Source organism: Brachyistius frenatus, unplaced genomic scaffold, assembly GCF_029030835.1.
Source record: "Brachyistius frenatus isolate BFR_SWC_R1_liver_20210118 unplaced genomic scaffold, ASM2903083v1 Contig_12, whole genome shotgun sequence".
Lineage (NCBI taxonomy): Eukaryota > Metazoa > Chordata > Actinopteri > Embiotocidae > Brachyistius > Brachyistius frenatus.
In genome coordinates, this window is record NW_027210611.1 from 7,329,202 (window position 1) to 7,357,162 (window position 27,961).

At 42.4% G+C, this 27,961-nt stretch overlaps 2 protein-coding genes across 3 annotated transcripts; one reads left to right on the top strand and one right to left on the bottom strand.

Annotated features, from left to right (window-relative positions):
• Positions 1 to 8,797: 8,797 nt before the first annotated feature.
• Positions 8,798 to 14,213, bottom strand: rabggtb (Rab geranylgeranyltransferase subunit beta). Its single transcript, XM_069692566.1, has 9 exons — positions 14,136 to 14,213; positions 13,659 to 13,766; positions 12,779 to 12,976; positions 12,360 to 12,465; positions 11,687 to 11,739; positions 11,202 to 11,312; positions 10,846 to 10,971; positions 10,211 to 10,360; positions 8,798 to 9,555 (listed from the first exon to the last, which is right to left on the bottom strand). The coding sequence occupies exons 1-9, from the start codon at positions 14,136 to 14,138 to the stop codon at positions 9,415 to 9,417; spliced, it is 996 nt and encodes a 331-aa protein (XP_069548667.1). The 5' UTR covers positions 14,139 to 14,213; the 3' UTR covers positions 8,798 to 9,414.
• Positions 13,956 to 27,043, top strand: hectd3 (HECT domain containing 3). Of its 2 annotated transcripts, none has more exons than XM_069692563.1 (21): positions 13,956 to 14,052; positions 15,740 to 15,908; positions 17,259 to 17,748; positions 18,271 to 18,524; positions 18,619 to 18,754; positions 19,543 to 19,661; positions 20,471 to 20,584; positions 20,843 to 20,925; positions 21,434 to 21,599; positions 21,828 to 21,909; positions 23,936 to 24,118; positions 24,242 to 24,294; positions 24,378 to 24,546; positions 24,629 to 24,742; positions 24,912 to 25,001; positions 25,271 to 25,477; positions 25,622 to 25,751; positions 26,153 to 26,227; positions 26,367 to 26,448; positions 26,567 to 26,638; positions 26,888 to 27,043. In XM_069692563.1, exons 3-21 carry the CDS (start codon positions 17,392 to 17,394, stop codon positions 26,970 to 26,972), a joined length of 2,571 nt encoding a protein of 856 aa, XP_069548664.1. In that variant the 5' UTR covers positions 13,956 to 14,052; positions 15,740 to 15,908; positions 17,259 to 17,391; the 3' UTR covers positions 26,973 to 27,043. The 2 variants fall into 2 exon arrangements, with proteins under 2 accessions (XP_069548664.1, XP_069548666.1); XM_069692565.1 differs by lacking the exon at positions 13,956 to 14,052 and adding an exon at positions 15,090 to 15,159.
• The last annotated feature ends 918 nt before the right edge of the window (positions 27,044 to 27,961 follow it).

Below are 27,961 nucleotides of genomic sequence, written 5' to 3' on the forward strand. Positions count from 1 at the left end.
GTGCCTCCGTCAGCCGATATGACACCTCGTGTAAATAGATATTTTCCAAGATGTCAGTCTGGTTTGCAAATAAAAGAAACCAATCTCAGTTTTTCTCTTTTTTTTCTTTGAACACAAAAAATATTTGATATACACCGGCTGTAATTACTGAGAGACAAACAAGCACGAATCCACCCTTGAAAAAAGACGCGTAAGAGCACGTGAACCCTCTAAACAGGCTGCTGGTACACCTCACTTGTTTTGATTAGCTGTTGCAGCATTGATTGGACTTCTCAATTATTTTTCAGCAGGTGTGAAGCAGATCCTCTCACCAGATCAATAGCTCTCTCGGGGTTATCGCCGAATCTCCCGCTTTCTCTCTGCGTCTCTCCTCTTTTAAGGCTTTTCGCAACGAGAGCATGAAAAAAGTAACCCTCCGACTCTGAGAGTGCCACACAGATTAAATTCTCGGCCTGGTGTGTGCACCCCGCTAAGAAAAGAGAAAGTCAAGGTCATCTGCATCTGAAATTACCTCTGGACGATTAAGAGACCACGGATGATACTCTGTCACCTCTCTGGATGGGATAAGGAGCTATCAGTCTCAGGAAAGCTGAGGAAGGGAACGTAATGCTGTCGAGATAGAAAGTGCCTCAGATGGCTGTCTAAGCTTTGTCCAGTAGATCTAATGACAGGCAGCTTTACCTTCAACTAATAACCCGCATGAACGTTGTGCAGTTTACTTCCAAATATAGAAACAGAACCAATGCTGTGCCCCAGTTCCACAAACCTAATGTGTACTCACTGTGTACAATAATATATTATAAATCAACTGTTGGTTTACTTTTTTTTTTTGCAGCTGGTATATAAAAAAATCACCATCCTTAAGGTAGGTAGGTAGGTAGGTATATACTTTATTAATCCCCGAGGGGAAATTTTTTCGCCACAGCAGCATACATACAGGAGCAATAATAGAAACAATAGAATAAAATAATAATAGAATAGAATAATATAATAGAAAAGCAATAAAATAAAAAATATAAATATAAAATATAAAATGCACAGTACATACAGTATATATACAGTACATTAAATATCTATATATATTATATACAACAAACCAATAAACACAGTCAACATATATATATATATATATATATATATATATATATATATATACATACGATACAGTATATATCTATATATATAATATACATACAATATACAAGCAACCAAGAAACACAGTCAACAGTGTTTTTGTACTGTTGACTGTGTTTAAATGTCCAATCACAGCATCAGAAAATCAAGGTCTTTTTTTTTTTGTAGCTTGCGTACTGACTGTTTTGTGTATTATGTTGGCATCTTTTCAGTGAGAACACACGACATGTTCAAATCCTGCATAGATTTGGTCTGCGGTATGGATCCGGGACACAGCTTAAGAGTCTGCAGCCGTGCCAGCAGCTCCGTAAAGCTATATTCAGGAACTGTAGCGCTTTGAGCTAAATGCTAACGTCAGCGATGCAAACATGCTCACGATGGCAATGCCGACAGGTTCAACTTTAGAAGGTCTTAATCTAGAGCTTTATCATGCGAACATTTGTAAATTGGCACAAAACAAAGCGCGCAGCTGAGGCAGATGGGAATGACTCAGGTTTTTCGTGAATAAAACCTGTCGAAGAAATGTAAATTTTGATTGGATGATACATGATACTTACAGCGGTACATCAGTATCTGACCTGATTTCAAGGCGATCCATCTGAGAGTTTTTAGAGGAAAAGTCAGGGGATCAGTAAAGTCAGTAGGGATCATCCTCCGGGGACTGTGAATGTCTGCACGAAATTGAATGACAATCCATCCAATAGTATTTCAGTCTGGACTAAAGTGCTGAAAAACAACTGCGCTGTTAACACGCAGTCAAAGCATATTTTCACAGGTGACATCTTCCTTGACAATGTGACAGTTTTGTCTGTATTTTTCAAAGTTCAGATTAATGTTTGCATGAATTTCAGAAGAATTATGGTATCACAGAGGAGACCATTTTTCATTTTGCAGAGTTTCTACTGAATCGGATGACAAACTGCTTGCCGAGAGAAAAGACATCATGTCTGAAAATGCTCCCACAAAAACTTTAGATTCCTCGTGATGAAAGAAAAAAGAAAACAAAGAGACTAAAAGTTTAAACTATATGGTTTGGGGTTTTTTTTTTGCTACAGCTGCAGTGTGTTTATTTAAAGCTCAAATGTCTACTTATTGAAGTAAAATGTGTGAAAATCACACCAGAGAGACAGGTTCACTGGTGAGTTATTAATCATAATAGATTCAGACTGCTTGAAGGAAACACTGCCCTCGAGTTCATTTACGGATTTTTCTCATCAGTGATGAATAGATGTAAAGATGTGCACGGAAGAGATAATTCAGCAAAGACTTCTCCGCTTTGAGCTTTTGTCTAAAAATACTGGACGCCACGCTGTGAAGCAGAGCTCTGATTTCAATTTCAGAGAACCAGTGTCCATTTGCCTGATGAGAACAGTCGGCGTTGGTCTGGTTCCCAGGCTTTAGTCCACTGAACCCAGTAAGAGGATGCCTGAGTGATGATGCCCTGAAATCCTCCTCCTCTGCTGACAGACGCAAACACAAAGACAGCGATGGAGTTTCCGAGCTGATGGAGACGAGTCTGTCCGGGGTATTACCGTAGCAACGTAATTTGGAAACGTATGAGGAGAGCTGGGAAAGTGTCTCTCATCATTTATAATGGGGGTCGAAAAAGTGTTCGACCACTAATGAAGATACTTTTTCTATTTCACATTTGTTTCACATTTATGGAGAATAATACAATTGATAGTATCCAAATGACAAAAAAATTGTATGAAGGTTGAAAAATGACTAAAGGGCAACCAACCATGACGTCACCCATTGGTTTGTGAACTGCTGTTCTGTGGCCTCGAGTTCAGTATTTTGGCCGTCGCCATCTTGCTTTTCCAGAATTGACCATATTTGGACGAGCGAGCGGTTGATATGATTCAATTTTTCCCGTTGCCATCTTGTGTTTTATGAGCCAGAAGTGACCCAATTTGGATGAGCTGGATCTGACCGAGGACCCAAAGACACTACAGCCCGCCCACCTGTACCGGAAACCTGACATGCATGCCCCCAAACATACTTCTCTAACATCTACTCGATTATGGAGTTGCGCTCAGAAGGAGTGAATTTAGTCAATGACACCATAATGACTTGTGGAAAACAGACTGTGGATGAAAGTCCATGACAGTCAGCACTTGTTGGTCTGTTGTTCTTACAGTAGTTTTTCAGAGCTTTTGAAGTGTGTTTGGTGTGTCTCATTATCCTGCTGCAGGATGAATCCTCCTGGAGCATGTCTCTGAAGTATGAAGTGTTGCTTGTCCTTGGTCCATTCGATGGAGAGGTCCAAATCCAGACTTGAGAAGTTCCCCCATCTTGTTTCACTGTAGGATTGATACACTGCGGTGTCATTCTCTGGCCTGGTCCGTCTCCTTACCTCATCCAGCCCCGTGTTGCTGCCATAAATCTCTTACCTGTATTTAAGTTGCACAGTTTGGGGTTTTATCGTCCTAATTCCTCACGCAATTTCCTTCAGAACACTGCTATTAGATAATATTTCCGCCAGATGGCTATCAAACAACTTCAGAATAAACAGTTGGCAATTTCCATTTCCACTCTTATATAACTAACTTCTTGATTACCCCTTAATGAAGCATTTAAAATGGATGTTAACCTGATAGTTGTAGCTTTCTAGAGCAGATATCGTCTCTCTGTGACCCGAATAAAATGTAACTCAAGCAGCACTTTCACACAAGCAAAACATATCTGAGGACGTGCTCGCGCCTCGGATGGCCTCGAGCTCCAGAAACAGTGGATAAGCTGCTGTCCCGTGTTCCCTCTCTGCCTCCCAGACGGCTTACGAGGATAAATCATTTTGACTCACTGCGACAGATTTGTCTCCGTCGCCACTGAGAAGAAGCACAAATTGAAATCCAGTTATGACGAGTCCTTTTGGACGGTGTCATTTTGTTAATGTACAAATGATTCATCCCGGAGCGCAAGGTTCATTTGTACTAACGGCGGTGGAAATGAATAACTGACAGGGCATCAGTTCTCAGGTGGCAACGCTTTCCCACTTTAATTTGTCCTTCAAGCAGCTTCGAGGTCATTTTATTGTGTCTGTGGCTCTGATCCTCGTTCGCTGCCTCCGCCGGAACGTGACAATCAGGCGTCAAAGCGGAAGCTATGACATCTGTGCTGCTTTTAAACACGTGTCGAGAAATACATACCAAGTTGCGGAGCTTTTGAGCGTATCACACGTCTTACCGCTTGTCATTGGAACGGTAGCTGGGATACAATCTCCTGTCAAAAGTCACGACAGATAATATTCAGAGAACAATAAGTTAAGAATGTGAACATCTGCGACACAAAAGCTGTCGAGTCAAATCTCTTTAGCGCTGCTGTGTTCCTTTACATGACGTAATCATGGTTATCATAAATTAGGTCGTTTAATTGAAGGCAGGAGATGGTTAGCTTAGGTTAGTATAATGGCTGGAAACGAGGGAAACTAACCGTCTCCTGGCTTCGTATTTACCGTTCAGCAAAGAGAGTGGAATCTGACATCTCATCTGACTCTCTGCAAGAAAGCGACTAAGTACTCCCTTTGAACAGAAACTGTGTTGAGTTGGGATGTAAAATCCTTGACAAGCTCTTCGAGTGTTTTCTTGTTTAGACAGAGACTTCATCTAAACAATCAGTTTTTTACGGCAGTTTTGCCTTTCTTCAGGTAAAATCAGTTTCATAGAGTTTTGTTGTGAGGTTTTGGATGCCGGAGTTTTTTTTTTTTTTCGCTTTGACCCAAAACACTAGAAATCTATATTTTTGAGTGACAGGTCATCAACTTCGACCAAAGTAACAAGACCAGCAGGAGCTGCTCCGCCAGCAGAAACTGCAGTAACTTGATGGGCAGAAACTCACCAGTGACATGAGGTGAATTGTGAATCCAGTGGAAACAAACATGAGTCTCCAGTTCATGCCAAACCTGTAAAATCAGATCTTCCTGGAGCTGCTGGGGGTGAAAAATCACAGCATCATAATAATAACCTCAAACTTGGTAAAAAAAAAAAAAAAGTTGAACACAAATCGTCTTTTTTTTCCTTCCAAACTCACGAGTAATCGCTACACATACAACACTGCCGCGGTTTAATTGAACATTTATTAAATAATTGTCTGCTGTGCCCGTGTTTGTCTGCAGCCTCGCGTCCCGGACTAATCCGCTGTATTTTGTGCTGACAGATAACAAGAAGGTGACAGGACTGAGAGGAGGAGAGGAGGGGGAGGAAAAATGGGTTGCAGCTTTTCTTGCAAACAAACAAGACTGAGGGGTGAAAGCTGTGATCCATCCATCTGTCTCTCTGCTTCTTTTCCTGTCTGTTTCCTCGCTCTCTGCGTCTATCTCGCGTTCACACTTTTTTCTTTTTTCTCCTCTCTCCCACCTTCTGTCTCCCTCTTCATCTGTATCTTTCTCACTAATGAGAGCCGGTGGGGTTTCTCAGTAGCCTAACAACCCGCATGTTTGTCTCTGCCCGAGCACCGGGGGCCCGCGGATTACTACTCCCCCATCGACTAAATAAACACACAAATAAATACAAAGCTCAGAGGGCCGCCAGTGTGTTTTCTGCAGGTCCACGCTACACTGAGAATATCACGTAATAAAAAATGCATGTTGCAGCAACAGAGGCAGAGGTGGAGGAAGGGCCAAGGGCGCTTTGAATGTGATTGCGCCCCTGTTGGCCCCCCTACCCGAGGCAGAAGGTGACAGGTAGTCGGCTTGTTAGTATCATATGTATGGAATACTGAACCGGCCGACTGAATACAAACCTGGACCAAAACCTTTGTATGAAGCGGCTGGAAAGTCGTCGTCGGAAAGACAATGAAATAACCATAAACAGAAACAATGAACCATGAGTCTTTACACATCCGCACCTTGCTGAAGCTGCTGCTCACCAGAAATCCAGAGTGCATCAGACTATTAAAGTGCAATGCGCTTTTCACTATCATGATGTGGTAATTAGTGCGTGGAGATAATAATGTTGTAAAGAGTTACTGATATGACTTCAGCATTCGTCTGAAACCTTATGAAACCCTTGTTAGGAATTGTTCCATTTTCTTGTCACGGTTAGAATGCACAGGAAGTCTTCATCTCCATTACATGAAAACAGTTAGGAGAGAATTACCTGCCTCTAATTACTCAGGCCGAATGCATCCATCTTTACGGGGCTCCATTATTACAGTCTGTGAAACACGATCCTTCACACTGCGTCAGCACTCGCATTTCAGGTTTCCCTGTGTGGATTTACATGCATGTAATTTAAGAAGTAAAAGCGTTTCCTTTCTGCAACACATGAAAGTTGATCTGTTTATCCTTTTTAACCGCAAGCCTGTTTAAATAACACGAAAATTCATATTAAAGCTGAAACAATCAATCTATTGACAGAAGATTTGTTACCAAAATGACACCGGTTCCGGCTTCTTAAATATAAATATTTGCTGATTTATTTTTTTTTCTCTTCTCCTCTCTGGAGAGTTGAATAGCCTTCACCCATTTTTATGGATGTTTATGGATGTGATTTATAGAGAACTGATCAATCAGGTCCAAATCAAATGATGTTATATTAATTCATAATGAGAATTTAAATCATAAAAAAAAGAGGTCACACAGAGGATACACAAGTCATAAAACATCCAGTAATCAGGCTTTAAAACCACTAGAGGGAGTAAAAAGAATAAATAAATAGATTTAAAAAAAAAACGTCCCTACCGCATCTATAATGATAGTGTGTCAGCACCTGAGCAGTAGAATTTCCGTGAAAAGAGTCCTCTGATTCCCTGAAGCTGCTGTAAAGGTCCCATAAAGACACCAAAACCTCATAAACTAACCGTCCAAGACGTGTTGTTGATTAAACTTCTACCGGAGACAGTCTGGCTGAATCTCTGTTAAAATCGTCAAGGACACATTTAAGTGCTTATCTGGATGAATGCATTCCTTAAAACTAGTCTCACAGTGTGTCAGGCCTGCATTTCACTGACAGATAAAAGGTATGCTGCGGCAGTGAGGTCAGTTAATTTTCTTGTACCGCGCTGCATTTTATTTCGACTTTTGTTGATATTCTGACACATTTAGGGACAAAAATCCAGTACGACATCACCTTGTATGACCACAGTTATAAACTCACAACTGAACGTAAACATTTCCGATCATTTTTAAACATGACGACCGTTGTTAAAGTAGAATAAATGTCTGCGGGGAGAATCAACAGGTGAATTTCATAGTGTGAGCGTGTCGCAGCTAAAGAAATCTTAACAAATCATTACTTTTTTTTTTTTACTTCCATCATCGTCGTGCTGCTGATAGACATTTATTTCAAAGAGACTGACATCAGTTAAAATTTTGCTTATAATCACCAATAAGTTTCTTACAGGATTGTTGAAGAGAAATTCTCACATACGGTAATAATTCTCTGAAACAGTAATAATTCTCATCCACAGTAGACTAATATTAATATATATTTATCACTTGAAGGTATGAGCACATAGTACAATAATAATTCTCATATAGAGTAATAATTCTCCCATTGCAGGAAGTTTAAAACCAATACATTTTGAATGGTAATGCTGCCACCTAGTGGCAAACCACCACAAGGGATAGTTTTGTTGGATTTCAGTCAAATTCTCTGGCTTTCACAAATTAAAGTTTAATTTCCATGATCTATAATGAAGGAAAAACTTTCCTTGTGCTCATCAGACAAAATTCTGCCATATTACTTTATTATTTATTCAATTTAATTTGCGTAGGTATATTTGCTAGTTCTCAAATGTTTAAAATATAATCGAAGTAAAATAATTCTTCTTAAATTGGACCAGAGACTTCTTTAAGGCCGCAAAAAGCATAACCACACGTAAACTATTGAATAGAATCAAAACTAGAAGTGTAAAACATAAAATACTTTTGTTTGCTAAAGACTTTTATTTCATTTTTTTTTTTTTAAGTTTTAATTATATGTAACTAGCACAATTCTGAGAGCTGATTTAAACCTTATGATCATAATACAGGCTTAATTATTTATTTTTCATATCATTGACAATTATTACATGTCATCAGTCGTTCAAACTGGAGAAAATATTAGAACTACCTCATTAACATGTGATTTATTTCTTTTCTGTATAAACACACAATGAACATTTGGCTTGCAACAGATACAACTTTTATTCAGCGAGACAACAAGAGTGCAGGTTTAACAAATCAAGTAAATGGGATGTTCTCTACAAGCCATTTCACATAATTAGTTCAGAGACCGGAAATATTTCATGATGTTTCAGACAGCGAGGAGACAAACCAGACACATCCGCCCACAGCTGCACTGAGTAACACAGACTTAAATAAATAGTGTAGCCGGGACCAGAGAAGACATTAAATATAGTGACCACGCTGCTCCACCTCCGGGTGTCTCCAGTCACAAAGACAACATTCTCCCTTCCTCCATGGCCCGCCCAAAATAAAAGTATTTAACGTAAACTGAGGTTATTTTAATGCGGTGTAACAAAACTGTCTTTGCAACACGTCCTGTGTGACATCTCGACTTGTGAGGCCCTTCAGCGCGGCGTTGGTGCGATTCCTCCCTTCACACGCTCCTACTTTTAAAATACTGAAGTTGTTTTATGTGAATCAGCAGCTTCATGAAAAGGGCAGAATAATGAGAAAGCAAGGGGATGCACATTTTTAAACTAGATTTAGGCGACAAAAAAAAAACAACTTCCGTCTCCCTCATCGGACTGATCTCTTCTGCGCATACACCTTGTTTTTCAAGATCACATCTGTCCAGTAAACAAGAACGTGCCCGAATCGATCAGGTAACGAAGCTTAAAAAAGAACCCCTGATTGCAGTCGTAACTTTCTCGAGTAGCGGGGCAAGCGGAAAGGTGACGAGAGCAGGAAACTGAAACAAGTTTTACCTCGAACTGACACACTGAGTTAAGCTGAGAAGTTAAGGAATGTTGTTTAATGTTGTTTACTCGTGCAGTGATAACACATCTCTTCAAAACGCCCCGTTTTTGTTGCGGTGACACAAGAAAGCTGACTTGGTGACGCGTCGAGTCGTGAGAGGGATTAAAAACAGAAAGGTGCAAACCGGGAGACTCCATTTGTCCTCCACGTCGTCGCCGAGCAGCTCGTACAAAAAAAAAAAAAAAAAAAAAAAAAAAAAATGTGGACCTCAGCTCTTAACCCCATGACGTCTTGTGGTCCTCTCTCTGCTCCCAACAGCCCCCCCTGCTGTAGTCGGCGGGATGCTGCGGGGCCAGCAGTGTTTTTCTCTGTGCGTATAAGTGTGTTGTTGTTGTTGTTGTGACGGTGCGTGTGGGCTAGCTGAGGAGGTCGGGCAGCAGGTCGATCCTCCGCAGGACGTCCTCCGGCATGCACAGCACCGGGTTCACCGGTTTGATCTGTTCGTCTCCGAGCAGGGAGAGACCTGCGACGCCGAACAGCGTGTGGAACGGATCCACCTGCAGAGGAGAGCCGGCGTCGCTTGCGATCAGCAAAATGTAAAAGGACGCTCGTCGTTCAGTGAAACCTGATGTTGTAGTGACACTGTAAGAACATGTTCAGGCTAGAGCTGTCAATAACACGCGTAACTACAATTTAACTGTCTTTTTCTGTCGCTTTTTATGCCGCCATTATAGTCTAAGCCCAATTGTTATTGCGGCTGTCTATTTCTTGAAAAAATGCCGAGCATACAGTTGACACATGCTCCTTGTTCTTCCTTTAAACCGCTTATTGAACACTTTCAGGGACAAAAGAAAACCAAAAAAATGCCGACAAGAACAAAAAAAAAAAAAAAAAAAAGATTCGCGGTATTCACGACTGTACGGCTTTGAAGCTGCTTGACGAGCACCTGCGCCGTGTCACACATTTGAACCAATCAGAAGCCAGAACTGCTGAAGAAAATAAAACGCAACAAATCTAAACTATTTGCCATCACGTTGGCTTATATAAACAGCCTTCACGCTGATCATCGTTTCTTCAAAGACTCCATTAAGAAGAGCCATTTACTGTCATTAAACAATCAGAACATAGAAACGTGTGTGTGTGTGTGTGTGTGTGTGTGTGTGTGTGTGTGTGTGTGTGTGTGTGTGTGTGTGTGTGTGTTTCCCAGCTCACCATGTCTCCCGGTCTGTCGGCGAAGCCTCCCGTCTCCTCGTCCTGACAGGCCAGGATGAACTTTCTCAGCTTGGCTTTGTCGATCCAGTGGATCCTGCCGATGATTTTCAGCGATGCCAAAACCCACCACGAGTAGCACACGTCTGGCAGCTGAGGGAGAGAGAGAGAGAAAGCCGAGTCAGCACTGCAAGTACGTCGAATTCAACTTGATGCGCTCTGAAGTTTGTCACTTCATGTATTTTCAGGTGCAACCCGCAATATTTAGAGATGAACATGTTTTCATTTTGTTCTTTATAGTGAGATTTTGATGCCAGTCAGATGTTAAAGAAAGACCCTTTTGTTAAGTGCAACATGATGACAGTAAACAAACATTACAGAACACAAAGAGGACCTGAATTCATCGTCTGCAAAATTCATCACTTCCCTTTATCGCACGGGTACGATCGGTAAATAATCTCCTCGAGCTGCAGATGTTTCACAAACTGCCCTGAAGTCTTTATTTGCTTTCGCTGCAGTTCAAACTCTTTCACCGTGAAGCAGACGTTACATTTTTATTCCCACAGCTGAACTTTACTCCCACATTACACGTCGACACGCTGGCGATGGATTTCTTGCAACATCCGAAGCATAAAAACCTTCTCGGGTCGTCCGTTGAGGCCTCCGGACGGCAGCTGTCTCTCGCAGAGCCACCAGCCCAGCAGGTCGGCGTTCACCTGGTGCAGCTGGCCGGTGAGCGACAGGAAGCCCGTGCAGCAGTAAATCTGTAAGATACGTGTCGAGATATTTTACTGGAGAAGGATTTTAAGAGCATGACGCTGATCAACAGGAGCGTAAATGCGGCGGCAGCAGCAGCGGCAACCACAGTGAGAACATTTCATCCTTGTCAGATAGAAGTCAGGTGGCGACTTAACGCCTGATTTCATGAGCTTTTATTTGAGGTCTTTACTCACAGGATGTTGCTGCCTTTGTTTAAAATCAGGTGTGAACTCACCTGCCCGGCGTGAGACTCTGAACCAGGTCTGCAGCCAAAACCGCCGTCAAAGTTCATACAGGACAAAACAAACTCGACGGCTTTGTCAACGTTGATCATGTCCATCTTGCCCTTACAGAGGAGGAAGATTCGAAGAGTCATCCTCAAACCACACACGGAAGTCACCGCTTTATTCGGTACAAAGAGCTGAAACTAACGCGGTTTAGTAAAGCCCCCCCCCCCCCTGTTCAAGCTGTTGTAGAAAAGTGATTTATTCAACTGATTGTAATATACGAAGAGGTGTTTCTGCTCTACTTTAATTGATAAAAATATAATATAACGCTTCCAGAATAATTACACAGTTGAATGAAGCGCTATCTGAAAGAAGGTCAACAAAAACTGAACATTATAACTTTCATGAAGGACGACTGTTGTATTAAAACGCAGCACTTTTAGCTCCTTGTCTCTAAACATAATGGTTCACGATGGAAACATCATATACATACCAGTAATGCAAGTGTAGCGACAGCACAGAAAGAAAAGCGTGTATCTATTTCACCTGTAAACACAAAGAACTCAAATTATATAAAACACGTTATAATGTTTCGACAATATATTTAAAAGCAAACTGTAAAATATATATATTACAACTCTTAAACTTTATTTACTTAATTTGAGCCGCAGGACTGTAATGATTTACCCTCACTTTGCATATTTGGTTAAAGATTTTTACTTATAGATATATTTTCTTCATTTAACTCTTTTTTTTTCTTTTTTTAAACCAGAAAAACCTGCGTGAAACTCTCTTTTACAACCTGGTGAAGTCAGCGGCAACCAAACACAGCCAAAGATCCCACGATTATCAAACAACATAAATACATCACAGCTGCCGGTTACAACGGGAATCAAAGATACAAATATAAAATACACAATAAGATAATCAAACAGCAGCGACAACAGAGGAAGAATCGAAGGAGTTTTATATGTTTCAATCTGACGAGAGAAAACAGTCAATTCAGCCTCAACTGCTTTTATATTTAAAATATAGAAGATGGAAAACGTGTGGGCTGATATCATATTTATTATGTATTTCCCGTTGAGTTCACCGTACAAAACTTCTCGTGAGCTTTTCATTCATTCTAAATGTTTCACGATACGACTCGAGTCGTGCTCGCTCACCCCATTTGTCCCCTGCGAAAGAGCCGTCTTCCTTCTGCAGCCCTTTCACATATTCCACCACTTTGTCGACATCGATCGCGTCCACGCTGCCATACAAGCACAAGATCTGAGGACAAGATTTTAAAAAAATAAAAAAATAGAGTGAGCTAAAAACGGAAAGGGAAAAAAATACTTTAAAGTGCAGAGCATTCCAGCTAATTTACAAATCCGACACGGACGAACGAATGTAAATGAAATACAGAGATTTAACCACTAAAACTGCTGTAAAAATTTGACGAATAGAGAATTCTGATGAATAAATATTACAATGCGCCTCATGATTATCATCAGGGATCAAAATCAACTCCAGCACTTCTGTTTTCCAGACAAACCCAGATGACAGCCGCACAGAGAACTAGGAATAATGTGCTGCAGGTCACCTGGACGGCACTGAGGGTGTAGAGCAGGTGGGGGTCGTGTCCGATGCTGGCGCTGATGCCGCCGCACTCGTGCTGGCAGGCTTTGATGAAGTCGATGATCTCCTGCCGGTTCATCCGGGGCAGCTGGTCCATCAGGTCCATCACCGTCAGCCCCCAGTAGATACCGCTCATCCTCAGGTACTCCGACAGCGTGTACTCCTGGACACACATAAAGAAAATTTAATTTTTTTTTTTTTTTTAAAAACATTGCAACGTGAACATGTTAAAATCATTTGGATTTAATAGAACAGAAGTCAGTCATTATACTCTTATGCTCATTTATAACATACATTACTTAAACTCTTCTTTGACTCGGTTGAAAGATTAAATTTTTTTTTTTTAAATAACAGGTAGAAACAATAAAGCAGCTAAAAAGACAAGTTATGAGTGTCAACGTCAATATTGTTCAAAGTTGTCTAATATCTGTACGTGCCAGATGTGATTCAGAAGATTTGTCTCCTCTGCTGTGTTCAGATCAACTGCAACAATATGTAACTTAATAAAATAACTTCATTAGCACAAAAAAAAAAAAAAAAAAAAAAAAGATTTGAGTGCAGGATTTTTAAGTTGTAGTACTTCTTTCACCGCTGTATTTATTTATTTTACTCTTTTTAATCGCTATTTCCTTTTTTTTTTTTATATATATTAACAATCTCTTGTGTTTCTTTTATCTTATTTAAAGCACTTTGATGTTGTTAAAACCTGCAAAAACAATTCAGAGGCGTCCAGAGTTGGAAAGAAACACACATATATGAAACCCGTGATGAAGAAATATATTTATATATTTAATTTTTTCTATATATATATATATCTATATCTATATGAGACGGCCTGTACTCACGTAGTCGTCCTTTTTGGAGCCGTAGGCAGCGATGTAATCCGCGTGTTTGTCCAGCAGCAGAGCGCCCGGAGCGTCGGGCTTGACGATGACATCTTTCACTTGGGTGCCCTGAAACACGCACGAAAACAGCTCAAGACAAGGCCCACGAACTCTGAACTCTTAAAAGACCCTCCGTCATCGTCCTTTAAAGAAAAGAAAAGAAAAGAAAAGAGAAGAGAATCCGCCTCTGATTTGTGTTGTTTTTTTTAACTCCCTGTTGTGAAGCTAAATGACTGAACGTCGATCGATCGGCGGCGGCGGCTTGTTGACAGGTCGCTACGTGCTAACGCCGATGCTAACCGCATTTTAGCCGCTTTGCGGCCCGCGCGGCCCCGCCGCTCCGAGCACACCAGAGGTAAGTAGACGCTCGCATCCACTTCGGTTATAGTGCGATCTCAAATTACATTGATTACTACGTGAAAAACAGATTATAATTACCATTGTGACATATTTCGCATGATCAGATTTTCTTCTTCGTTGGTTTCCTTCTTCTTCTGTAATTTTTTTTTTTTTTTTAACGGCAGCCGCTTTTTTTTTGTTTTTTTTTTTAACCTGCGGTACCGCCACCTTCTGCTTCGGAGTGAGAACCGCAGACCTGTCCGGTACGAGAAGTACATTTACTACGTATCTACATACAAATTGGAGATACTTGTACTTTGCTTAACTATTTTTTTTATTTTTTTTTCGTGCATTTTATACGCCGCAATGATTCAGAAGGAAATAATGTGCTTTAGGTAGGTAGGTATTTACTTTATTAATCCCCGAGGGGAAATTTTTTTCGCTACAGCAGCATACAGAAGCAATAAGATAATAATAGAAATAATAGAATAAAATAATCGAATGGAATAGAATAGAATAATAGAAAAGCAATAAAATAGCAGTAAATAGCAGTAAAAAAAATATATATAAAATGCACAGTATATACAGTACATTATATATCTATATATATTATATACAAACAAACCAAGAAACACAGTCAACATATACAAATATATATGTATATATATATATACAGTACAGTATATATATATATATATATTATATACAAACAAACCAAGAAAAATACAAACAAACCAAGATTACTTTAAATAAGTAAAAGATTTTTATTTTTACAAACAAAACACCTGAAAAGCTGAACTAATATGATTGTTACAAATTGAACTGGAAATTAATTCGCTACTATTTTTGTTATCATTCAAGCCATTTAAAAAAAAATAAATTTTGCTTTTCCATTGGTTTAAGGTTAATGTGTGTCCTTTGTTGTTGTTTTATTTGGAGCGTATTATTGTCAAGTCACAGTAGCCCCCTGCTGTTGCTGCTTTCTGCCACCAGGTGGTGGTGTTGAGAGCAATTAGTGTTAAAAGGGCTTGTTGTTCCTTCTTCCTGCTTGCAGGCGAACAACTTGGAGGTTTCCTAGTGTTGACGGTGTTGACGGTGGGGGTGGGAAAGTCTCATAACAAAGGTAATGTCAGTGTGCACAAAGCCACGCCGTGATATTTAACTATGTTAACAGAGAAACGGTGCTGGGTTGTTGTTGTTTTTTTTTACATTAATTTAAACTCTGTTTGTAGGTAAAACGACGGTGTGTCAAACTTTTTTTTTTTTTTTTTTTAAATTAAAATGACCCTTTAAAATGAATCGCTCTACGTTCCCACACGCTTCATATGTGCTGGTTAGATGATAGATGTTTAATCTAGGTTTTCGGTTTTTGGTCGCACCGCACTGCTCTGTCTGATTATTTGCTTTGTGCGTGTTTAAATTTGCGACGAGCCCGAACAGCTGCTCTCTAAAGGGAAACACTCGGTTACCATCAGAGTCCAAATGAGTCATTGGAAATGCTACAAGAAGTCCTGGAGCGATTTGAGTCCCGACTGCCGGTCTCATTTCAGGGTTTGGCACCAGAAGTGGGTTGTCTGCCGAGCGGCTTATTATTATTATTATTATTATTATTATTATTATTATTATTATTATTATTATTTTATATTTGAGAAGTCTGACAGCGGTGAAGATTACATCTGAGGTGTGTTGTGTGTTTTTTTTAGTGTGAAAGAGCCCATCTTGCAGTGAAGAGGGCGAGACCGGTGAGAGGCGACCCGAGGTGCCCCTTTGAGCTGGAAGTGCTCCCGGATCAACGGGACTCGACGGCGCCTGCGCAGAAGACTCCGGCACTAGATGCAGCGGTGCTCCAAGTGAGAGACTGGACCTGATCGAGTGAGTCGTCACACAAAACACCCCGAGACAGTCCGTGAACAGTCCCGGAGGAGATCGGTGGGAGCTGTGGCCCCAAAAAAAACGGCAAGCACATCTGGCTTTGTCACAGCAAAACTTAAAGAGTTTGTGAACCTTTTAAGAATTGTCCTCGTCATATTGACCTTAGCCCAGGAGTAGATGACATCAGAAAAAGATAAAGATAAAGGGTAATGAAATGGGCTGTCTTATTTACCAAATGGCAACCGCACACTGAGGCTTCTCTGTGAGCAGGTGACCTTCAACCCGGCGCGCAACAGGAAATAAAGAACCAGAGGGCTGAATGAATGAGCCCAGACGTTTCTGTTATATACGTGGTTGCCAGAAAAGGACACGCTGCCGTCCAATCTAACGGAGAGACACCTCCGTAGGTCTGAGGTCAAGGTGTGGACGGATTCTGATATATAAAAAAAAAAAAAAAAAAAAGACGAAACGGCAGATGACTTGCTGTTGAACCTTTTACACCCGGCCGCCCGCATCGGTATCGCATTGTTTCGGTGGATAATTTATCCATCGTATATTCCGCGTTTCGCAGTCCAGACAAACAGAAGATGGTAATAAACCAGAGTTGAAAGTGGGATAAGAGAAATCTTGATAATGGTGATCGCGCTTGTTGTGAAATGTTCTTGGCTTGCTCACCCTTATGTTCAAGCAAAGATGGTGTTTATTCGAATTTTTTTTTTCTCAAATCAAATATTTCAGATTCTACCTGATGTTCTAATGTGTAAAGGTTGTATGTTGTTGATGGTAATTTCTGATTAAATGAAGCCAAAAAAAAAAACACTTAAAAAGGAGGGAAGTAGTTGAAAAGTCCAGGTTGTGTCCTGACAGAGACTCTTCCGGATTAAAACCTGAGTCAAGGACGCAATGCTGGATAAACACGTGACCGTTCCTGGAGACGAGGTCCTTTTTTAGATAAGAGAGTCCGGCAGGTGAATTGTTCGACCGGTGTAAAAACACGCCTGAACGCACAGACGCACCCCTGCCGGGGCGAGTTGTTTGAATCCCGTCGATCGGTATAATCTGGAGACACTTTGTCCAACAGACGGTTCTGTTGTTTGCTCCTTCCGTCTATGAGGGATTCCCTCGAGACACTTTTAATCTTCCGGAGGAAGCCGACACTTTCTGCCTCCGTGTCCGGGAGCTTTTGGTCGCCGATTAGAGGGTTTCTAACCCTTTCGGACCGCGAACACGCGCGCTCGGTGTAAGAGCGCTTAGAAATCGGGGGGGGGGAAGAAACAAACGGGATTTGGGTCAGCTGTTCACTGAAGCCTCTGTTGCTCAAGAAAGTTCGGCTTTGTTTTGGTTTGACAGGAGCGTCGCCGCGCAGCCAGGCAGGAGAACACAAAAGGCGTGACGGCGGTGTGATGTCAGCTGACGTCCCCCCGCTGCTGCTACTGAGCTGCTGACTGCTACCTTCATCATCATCACCACCACCACCATCGCCATGTCTCTGGGCGACAACCCTCACCTGCTGCTCGGCAGGATCCGCTTCCTGAACCGGTGCATCGAGAGCTTCAGGAGGAGCGAGCCGGTGCCCGAGTGTCTGTGTTACGTCCCCAAAGAGGTGTGCTACAAAATCTGCAAGGACTCGTCGTCCACGTCCTCCGCCGCCTCCTCCTCGGCCTCTGCAGGAGGCTCCGCCGTGGGGAAAACCCTCCTCTCCGTCTTTGAAAGTCCACATCAGATTGCTCACAGCAAGAAATTATGCAAGTTCTACCTGGAACCAAAGAAAGGGACGTGTATCCGGACAACGGGGGAAGAGTACTGTAACAGCCAGGGCCTCTGGGTCAAAATCAATAAGGTGAGCGACTGTCGGCCTCCTGAGTTCATTCACATCATCCTGCAGATCCTCTCTGATGCTGCTGAAACAGCTGACATCAGTCTGATCCACTTTATAACTGCACTTTGTTTCCATCCTTTACCCTTTGTACCAGTAGAGGGTGTTATATGTACTAATGTTCATCATTTACATCCTTCTTATTACATCATGTTTTAAATGACAACAACCAGGGTTCACATGTTGGAGAGTTTTTAGGTTTTTTTTTTAGCTCCAAACTTGGAAAACTTTGAATGAACTTTTAAATTGTAGAAACTGCTTCTGGACTTGTGGAACATTTCAGCTCACAGCAAGAAGGTCCTGAGTTTGAACCCAGAACCGATCCACGTCGTCTTCTCCTGTCTGCAGTGGTTTCATCCAAACATGTGGACATTAGATGAATTAGTGACTACAGAACTACGTCCATACGTCGCTTTGCTTTGCTGATGATGTTAAACGCGGCGAGGCGAACGCGTGTTGACCGGGGTGATCCGTGTCCGTTCCCAGGAGCAGCTGGAGGAGCACCGCCCGGCCCAGGAGCTGGAGGAGGGCTGGATCCTGGTGTGCAAGCACACGGAGGGAGGCGACAGGCTGGTGCCCGTGGAGTCACCGGAGACCGTCAGCAGGCAGCAGCAGCTCTTCGGCTACGACCACAAGCCGCGCAGCAGGTGGGAGCAGGTGGTGGACGTGGAGAACGCGCTGTACATCGGCTCCAAACCCAAAATCGCAGAGTGCGACGCCGCCGCCGTCCAGAAGCTGAGGTGAGTCCGATTTGTGTGAAGTCACACCGGGAGAGTCGAGGCTTTTCTGGAGTCTTTTTTTTTTATTAAAACTTTATATTGTTTTATATTGAAGGTATGTTCCTCCCACCTGGACGTATGAATGTGACGAGGACCTGGTGCACTACTTCTACGAACACATAGGGAAAGAGGACGAGAACCTGGGGAGCGTGAAGCACTGCGTGAGCAGCATGGAAGTGTCTTCATACGATGTAAGCGAAATTCAACTCTTTTCAGAGAACGGAGCTTTAAGGGACTTTCATACGGCGGAGTATCGGGGGGGAAAAAAACAAGAGGAGCATTTCTTTTCTTTTTCCATTAGTTTGCTCTCAGGAAAAGTCGATGTTGAGAATAAAGTTCAAATGTCGTGAAATTACATTTCGAGATTAAAGTTGAACTTTTGAGAACGCATCAAACGACTTGCTCTGCGCGGTTGATTCCACCAGACGCCTCCTGTAGTTTTGTGTTGCCTGTGTTTAGGAACAAGGAAATGAATACGATCGAATTGTTTGGTAGCAAGTATTCGGACTTTGAAAAGATTGTGTTCTGAAGCAGAAGTGACACGAACTTGGGAGGAAGTGGTCGTACTTGTGCAGACTGAAATAGATGGAAATTATCCATGGTTACACCTGCCCCGCAGTACGAAGAGGATATGTCGTATGACAAGACACGTTAAAGCGATTGATCAACTCGTTCGTTCCCGAAGGCGTCCGAAGTCCAAACACGTTTCCTTTACTTCTCACCGTTTGGACTTTATTCTTGATACTTTATTGTGAAAATGAAAAATCGCCCTCCTCCTAATTATTGTTTTTCCCCCCCCTCCGTGTTGCCCTAAAACACAGTCGTACTTGTCGATCAACTGCGCGTGTTTCGACTCTTGACGTTAAACAGCCTGAGATCCTTTTGAAGAATAAAAAAAAAATCCAACAGGATTGTTAGTTTGTGATATGATGAAGCTATGAACACAACTGGAAGAGTATTCTCAACAGATTTGTTCCAGAGTTCTTTCAGTGGGGCGAACTGTCTGACGGACGGCGACTGCGAAACCTTCTGGGAGAGCGACAGCCTGCACGGACCGCACTGGATCCGCCTGCACATGAAGAGAGGCACCGTGGTCAAGTAAGGAGCCAAAACCCATTTATTTTAGCTTTCATCCCGGCCGGTCAGCGATCCCGACTATTTCTGCCGACCGCAGTCATTTTGCAGAGCGGGTGGAATCGTTTCCGCTCGTCTGTATAAAAAACAGCCGGGATAAAACCAACAGAAACGACAGATTTCCATCAATGTTTCCAGTTTTGAGGTTTGACTGGTGCTTTTTTTTTTTTCTTCTTCTTCTTCTTCTTCTTCTTCTTAAATGACGTCATCTTGTCCTATTCTCCTGCGGTTTAAAGGCACGCGAGCAGAGAATTGCCGTCATCGAACGTTTATCTCGAGGTGTTTAACTCATCCTGTCAAAACGGACGCGTTTCAATTATTTGCGGGACAATTAGGTTTCGACTCAAATTTCAGCTGAACTAAGAAGACGCTGCCGGTTTTCATCAGGCTTCTTTTCCTGTTCTTTGCAAAGTTGAATGAGTTTTTTTTTTGTCAGCAGTGTTTTCCTTCTTGTGCACTTTTTTTTTTTTTTTTTGCCGTAGAGCTTAACTTTTGTGCATCGTCTGTTGCCCTGAAACAAGAAGTTTTTTTTTTTTTTTTTTTACTGCAGACACGTTGGATGTCACTTTTGTTTTGCTCAAAATATAAATAAATCGCTGTGGAATAACAGGCAACTTTTTCCTGTGTTGCGACGGAATGATCCACAGTAACTCGCATGTGATGATACTGGAGGTGCCTTGTGGTTTTTTTTTAGAGATATGAAGCATCTCATTCGTCTTCTTTTTATCTTGTTGATAAGCATGTTTTTGTTTTTTTGTTTTTTTTTCCACCAGCGAGCTGCTGCTGACGGTGGATTCAAAGGACGGGCTCTTCATGCCCATCAGAGTCTCGGTTTACGGAGGAGAAACAGACCACCTGAAGAAGCTGAGTGACGTCACCATTGACGAGTGAGTTTTGACAAATGCGGAACAATTTACAAAAAAAAAATAACAACAAAAAAAACCCTCCACCAAGTTTCACAGATGTGTGCTCCGGATTGCACGATGTAATCGTCTGTTTTTACACGAGACAATGTGTTCTGTTTAAGAAAGGATCCGTATCTGCCCGATATCTTTTCAGTGCTCTTACTTGTGTATTTCCCTCTTTTGCAGCAGGTTAACCAGAACCAGAAAATCACACAGCTGTTTGTTGTTATTGGTTTCCAGGGATTTGATTGGAGACGAGAGGGTGCTGGAGAATAACACCTCCCACCTGCCCGTCATCGAGATTCGCATCGAGCAGTGTAAAGGTCAGGCTTCCCTGGATGTTTCTGAATTAGCCAGTTTAATCGCGTGCGTTTTCATCAGTTTGAACTTCTCCATTTTTCTCCTTGGATCTCCCGAACACACAAACTTGATTCCCCTTTTTGATTTTTACATTTGTGAACGATTGTATTTGTTAATGAAGGTGTCGTGCTTGCTTTTTTGTGTGTAAAAGTGTGAGGAAGACGTCCTCCAGGGCAGGGGCTGGACTGGATCAGTCTAGCCCCGCCCTTCTTCCAGCGGTGCAAGCAGGAAGTAAACTGATCTGGTCGTGTGACCTTTCACACTAGCCACATGACGAGTTCAAGTTTTAACCAATCACTTTCTTGCCCAAATCAATTAACTACACTTTCGAGCTTCGAGAACAAGAACGGTCGCAATTCTGTGTAATCTTTCACGTTTGAACACGTCTGCAAAAGCTTCTCCAGAGAACCTGAAACAACGTTTGATCCCTCCTTTCTTTTGCTTTTTTTTTTTTTTTTTTTTTTTTTACAGATGAGGGGATAGACGTCCGGATCCGAGGCCTGAAGATCAAGTCGTCCAGTGGGAGGGACCTGGGTCTGAACGCTGATGTTTTCCAGTCCTCTAACCTGGTGCGCTACCCCCGTCTGCAGAGCACCCCACCTGACATCCTGTACCGCAGAGCGCTGGTCATCCAGAGGTAGGTCAGCGATGACTGACGGGTTCTCGCCATCACAGAACATTTCATGGAGCTTCATATTTGTCCCTGACCGTCTTATTTTCACGTCGGGCTCAGAAAGAAATTGTCCGAAACGCATTTCTGGAAGAAGTCAGGTCTTCGCAGTAAAGACAGTAGAGTGCTCTGATGGTCCATGTTTGCCTTTCAGCACCAAATGTTTGGGGTTGTTATTTCCTTCTGTCTCTGCAGGTTCACCTGTCTCCTGGACAGTGTGCTCCCTCACCTGGTGCCGGCCTGGAACTACAGCCTGGGCACCTTCAACCACATCCAAGTGAGTCATCCTAAAGCGTCTGATGAATACAGGACGGGTCGCAATCAGCAACACGTAACAAGCCACGAGCTTGGTTTTTAGAGCACAGTGAATCTGCCTGTTTATATTTATTCAACCCTATTTCTCAAAAATGTGGGACACCGTGTAAAATGTAAATAAAAAACAGAACCACATGATTTGCAAGTCATGTTAAGCCATACTGAATTAATAATAGATCAAAGACACCATATCAAATGCTGATATTGTTAGAAAAAATTACTCAAGAGGCTCGGTACAAAATCAAACACATCGGACATTTTATTCTTGCAAAGAAGGAGCAACTACATGCACCCTCCAAGAGAGGTGTCCCGCAGTGCTCCCCCCAGCAGGGCTCTCCCCAGCAGTCCTTGTCTCTGCTGTCCTCCTTTGCACTATCCTTCTTTTCTCTCAGGGCAGCTTTTATACAGTGTGACAAACAGTTGACAGTCACACACACACACACACACACACACACACACACACACACACACACACACACACACACACACACACACACACACACACACACACACACACCCGTTCCCTTTGTATCTGCTTTCGTATGGTAATCCAGAGTTGGTTGTAGGTCACAGGATAAGGACACCGGGGAGTCGTCAATTAGATGCGGAAAGAATCACTTGCAAATAAGACGGACAACAAAGGAAACTTTTCGGACAAGAGTCTTTCCGGAGCCACAATGCAAACAAGAGGAAGAGGCAAATCCTTCTTTCCCCATCAGATATGGAGAGATTTTATTGTTTTATGAAAAATATCCGCTCATATTGAACACAGTTCATCGCTGCATCCACAAATGGAGGTTAAAATTCGACCGTTCAAAGAGGAAACCAGATGTAAACATGATCCAGAGACACCGCCACCTTCTCCGGGCCCGAGGTCGTTTAAAATGGACTGAGGCGAATTGGAAAGCTGTCCTGTGGTCTGACAAATCAAAAGTTCAAATTCTTTCTGGAAAGCATGGACATTGCATCCTCCAGGTTAAAGAGGAGAGGGACCATCCAGCTTGCACATCTGGCGAGGCGCCATTGATGCTGACCAAAATATACAGGTTCTGGAGCAACATAGGCTTCCATCCGGACAAACATCTTTTCAGGGAAGGCCTTGCTTATTTCAGCAAAACAACGCTAAACAGCATTCTGCATGTTTTACAATTGCTTCTCTCCGTAGTAGAAGAGTTTAGGTGCTAACCGGGCCCGCCTGCAGTCCAGACCTGTCACCCATTGAAAATATTTAGTGTATCATGAAACCAAAAAATATGACTAAGGAGACCGCAGGCTCTTGAGCCGCTGAAATCAGGCAAGAATGGGAATACATTTCACTTTAAAAACTCCATCTTCTGGTCTCCTCAGTTCCCAGATGTTTGCAGAGTGTTGTTAAAAGATGAGGTGATGCAAAACAATGGTAAATTGGGCGGCATGGTGGTGCAGTGGTTAGCATTGTCGCCTCACAGCAAAAAGGTTCCGGGTTCGAATCCGGTCCTGGGCCTTTCTTTGCGGAGTTTGCATGTTCTCCCTGTGCTTGCGTGGGTTCTCTCCGGGTTCTCCGGCTTCCTCCCATCATCCAAAAACATGCACCTCAGGTCAGGTTACCTGGCGCCGCGCTAGTGGCAGCCTGTTGCAGCAGCTCCCCCCTGAGAGCCCCACTGCTGTAGCGACGAAATTTCCCCTCGGGGATTAATAAAGTGAAATAAAAATAAAAATAAACATGTCTCTCACCCAACTTTTTTGAAACCGGTTGCTGGCATCAAATTAAAAACGAGTATGATAGCATGATATATATATATATTTTTTCTTTTTTATAAAACGATACAATTTCTCCGTTTAAACATTTTATATATTGTCTAAAATAAATGAGTTCATTTACACTTCACACAGCGTCCCAGCTTTTTTTGGAAACCGGATTGTAAAACTAATATGAAACTGATGTTTACAGCTACAATGAGTCTCCACCTCCTGTTTGTATTTACTTGATTGTCCTTTGATTGTCCTAGAGCATAAAGCAGTTCTTACTGCTGTCCAAGCGCCGCTCGGCTCTCATCACTCAGTGCCTGAAGGACTCGGAGACCAGTAAGCCCGGCTTCATGCCCCAACTCTACATCAACAGACGTCTGGCCATGGAGCACAGAGACAACCCGTCTCTGGACCTCAGCTGCAAGAACGCTGTGTTCAATCAGGTAGAGACGAGAGAGGAGCCTGAAGATCACCGACGAGCTCCAGCGAGAAGAGACGAACGCGCCTTCGTCTGTCTGACGGGGAAGACGGAGCCTCATGATTTTTTTTGGTTTCTCCTCTTGCAGGTGTTCGAGGGTCTGAAACCATCCGACAAATGTGACAAGACTTTGAATTACAGGTGTGTATTTTCTCGAATATTTCTCCCCTGAATGTGACTGCAACTCAACAGCGTCGTAAACGAAATCTCCGAATTTTGTTCAGATGGTCCGACGACTACGACCAGTGGTGGCAGTGTAACTTCATCGCCGAGGGCATCCTCGACCACGGAGGTGGATTTCGGGACAGCCTGGCAGACATGTCGGAGGAGCTCTGCCCCAGCTCGGCCGAGTGTCCCGTGCCGCTGCCCTTCTTCAACCGCACGTCCAACCAGGTACTCGCTCCCCGTCACTGCCTGGATTTCAGTGTTTTCACTGGCTGTCTTTCCCTCAAACTGTCTCTTCCTCGTCCGTCAGGGCGCCTCAGACGCCAGAGATTACTACGTCCCCAACCCGTCCTGTAAAGAGTTCAGCAAGTACAAGTGGATCGGTCAGCTGATGGGAGCTGCTCTCAGAGGAAAAGACTTCTTGGTGAGCAACGCTCGCTCTCCACCTGCTGTGGGATGTTTGAAAAATGGCGCTGAAAGGCAATTTCCCCAAATGTCATTAGTTTAGTGTAAAACCAGGAGATGACATTCAGATGTTGATTAGCTGGTGCAGGTCTTTGGTTTTCAGACTGGTCCTCTGTCCTCTCCTGCAGGTCCTGGCTCTGCCCGGGCTGGTGTGGAAGCAGCTGACTGGAGAATCCATCAGCTGGAATAAAGACTTCCCTGCAGTCGACTCTGTGCTGGTGAGGACATTCAGGTCATTCACATCTGATCCACAGTCATGAAATGTGAACCTCAACCTTCTGAAGGAAGAGAAGACTCTGCAGACCCGAGTTTCATTCATGTAGAAGATCCACCATTATCAGTGGTTTATAGTTTAAGTACATTTTCTGATATTGTTTGTTGTAATCTGTGAAGTAGTTTTGAACTGCAACGACAGAATAAACGGTCTGGATCGACTGCTGATTCTTCTCTCCCGGGTCTCTGGCTCCTGGTGTGAACGTGTGTTCAGGTGAACCTGCTGGAGGCCATGGAGAACATGGACCAGGAGACCTTTGAGTTCAGGTTCGGGGAGGAGCTGGTCTACACCACCCTGCTGACCGACGGCCAGATGGCGGAGCTCATCCCGGGCGGCAGCAACGTGGCAGTTGGCTACGAGGACCGCAGCCAGTTCGTCCGGCTGGTGCAGAAGGCTCGGATGGAGGAGAGCAAACAGCAGGTGGGGCTTCACCTTCCACGTCCGCGTAGCTTCTAGTGCGGTCAGGATTCCTCTGCTTATCTTCAGGATCAGCTCCTCCGGTGACTGTGTGTGACTGTGTGGCTGAATCACTGAAGTGTGTGTGTGTCTGTCTGTGTGCTCCAGATTGCAGCCATGCAGGCGGGGCTGCTGAAGGTGGTTCCCCAGGCGGTGCTGGACCTGCTCACCTGGCAGGAGGTGGAGAAGAAAGTGTGCGGAGACCCGGAGATCACCGTGGAAGCTCTGAAACGACTCAGTGAGTTTCCAGCTGGGAATTCATCTGAATCTCTTCCGACAATAAGCACACATTTTCTGTCAAAAGAATGAAACGCACAATTTATTTAAAATACCTGAAAAATTATATAAATTAAAGTAAAATTCTAGTTTAGTTTTATTTTAGTTAGTTTTTATTGATTATTGGGGTTTTCTTGTTTTACCAGAACATTGTGTGTATTTTATCCAGCCTCATTTTTTGTACATGTTGTCTTTATATCCTGATTAATATCTATACTGACAAATACGTTCCTCAACGTTGTGTTGTTGTTGTTGTTGTTGTTGCAGGTTCCGAACGGTTTGTTTTGTAGGTAAAAGCAATGAGATACAGGTTGTAATAAATGAAAATGATCCCTCATTATGACGTATTGATCTGTCCTCCAGCGCGCTACGAAGACCTGGAACAAAGTGACGTTCGAGTGCAGTACTTATGGGAGGCGCTGACAAACTTCACCAACGGTCAGTTTCATCGTCCGTTTTCCATATTTTCCAACACAGTTTGAAGTTCAGTGTTTGTCTTATGATTAAATGAAGTTATTAAAGAGGTTAAAGGTTTGCGATCTCCGTGACTGAAGACAATATTGAATTGGCTTTTCAGAGGATCGCAGCAGGTTTCTGAGGTTTGTAACTGGTAGAAGTCGTCTTCCTGCACCCATCTACGTCTTTCCTGACAAACAAGGGTGAGTTCAAGTGCATCCTTGTAAACAGTTATTATTATAAACTACTGTTTACTGTTGATGGGGAAATAATGAACGTAGCAAACGCAGTGTTTCAACTTGTTTTTATTTTCTGATTCAGCTCTGAAACGACTGATGCACTTCCACAGTCCTCCACATGTTCCAGCACTCTTTATCTCCCCAACTATCCGAGGTACAGACACGTTTATTGACGTCGCATTTCACTTTGTACTTTTAATAAAGACTTTTTTTTTTTTTAGAGCTTCAGCCAGTTAAACATCTTAAAGTTAAAAAATGTTCCTTGCATCTATCTGATGTAACACTCTGAAAGTGGATAACTGTTTATAAAAGTGCTTATCATTGACAGTGGAGACGCATTTATTTGCCTCATATCCCTTCCTCTCCTCCTCCTCCTCCTCCTCCTCCTCCTTCTGTCCTGCAGTGCAAAGGTTTGTGAAGAAAAGCTGCGTTACGCCGCGTACAACTGTGTGGCCATCGACACCGACATGAGTCCCTGGGAAGAGTGACTTCGCTGCTTCACTGAACGCTGCACACCATGCAAATCACTGTTGAATGAAAAAAAAAAACCCGCTGAGTTTATCACTGACTTTTTTTCACATATTATGGACGACATACTATAGTATGACTTTTTATTCATATTATGGACGACATGCTATAGTATGACTTTTTTTCACATATTTTGGACGACATACTATAGTATGACTTTTTATTCATATTATGGACGACATGCTATAGTATGACTTTTTTTTCACATATTATGGACGACATGCTATAGTATGACTTTTTTTCACATATTTTGGACGACATACTATAGTATGACTTTTTATTCATATTATGGACGACATGCTATAGTATGACTTTTTTTTTTTTATTTTGGACATATTATAGTATGACGACATATTATAGACATGCTTTTATGACTTTTTTTCACATATTTTGGACGACATGCTATAGTATGACTTTTTTTTCACATATTTTGGACGACATACTATAGAATGACTTTTTTTCACATATTATGGACGACATGCTATAGTATGACTTTTTTTCACATATTTTGGACGACATGCTATAGTATGACTTTTTTTCACATATTTTGGACGACATGCTATAGTATGACTTTTTTTTCACATATTTTGGACGACATACTATAGTATGACTTTTTTTTCACATATTTTGGACGACATACTATAGTATGACTTTTTATTCATATTATGGACGACATGCTATAGTATGACTTTTTTTTCACATATTTTGGACGACATACTATAGTATGACTTTTTTTTCACATATTATGGACGACATGCTATAGTATGACTTTTTATTCATATTATGGACGACATGCTATAGTATGACTTTTTTTCACATATTTTGGACGACATACTATAGAATGACTTTTTTTCACATATTATGGACGACATGCTATAGTATGACTTTTTATTCATATTATGGACGACATACTATAGTATGACTTTTTTTCACATATTATGGACGACAT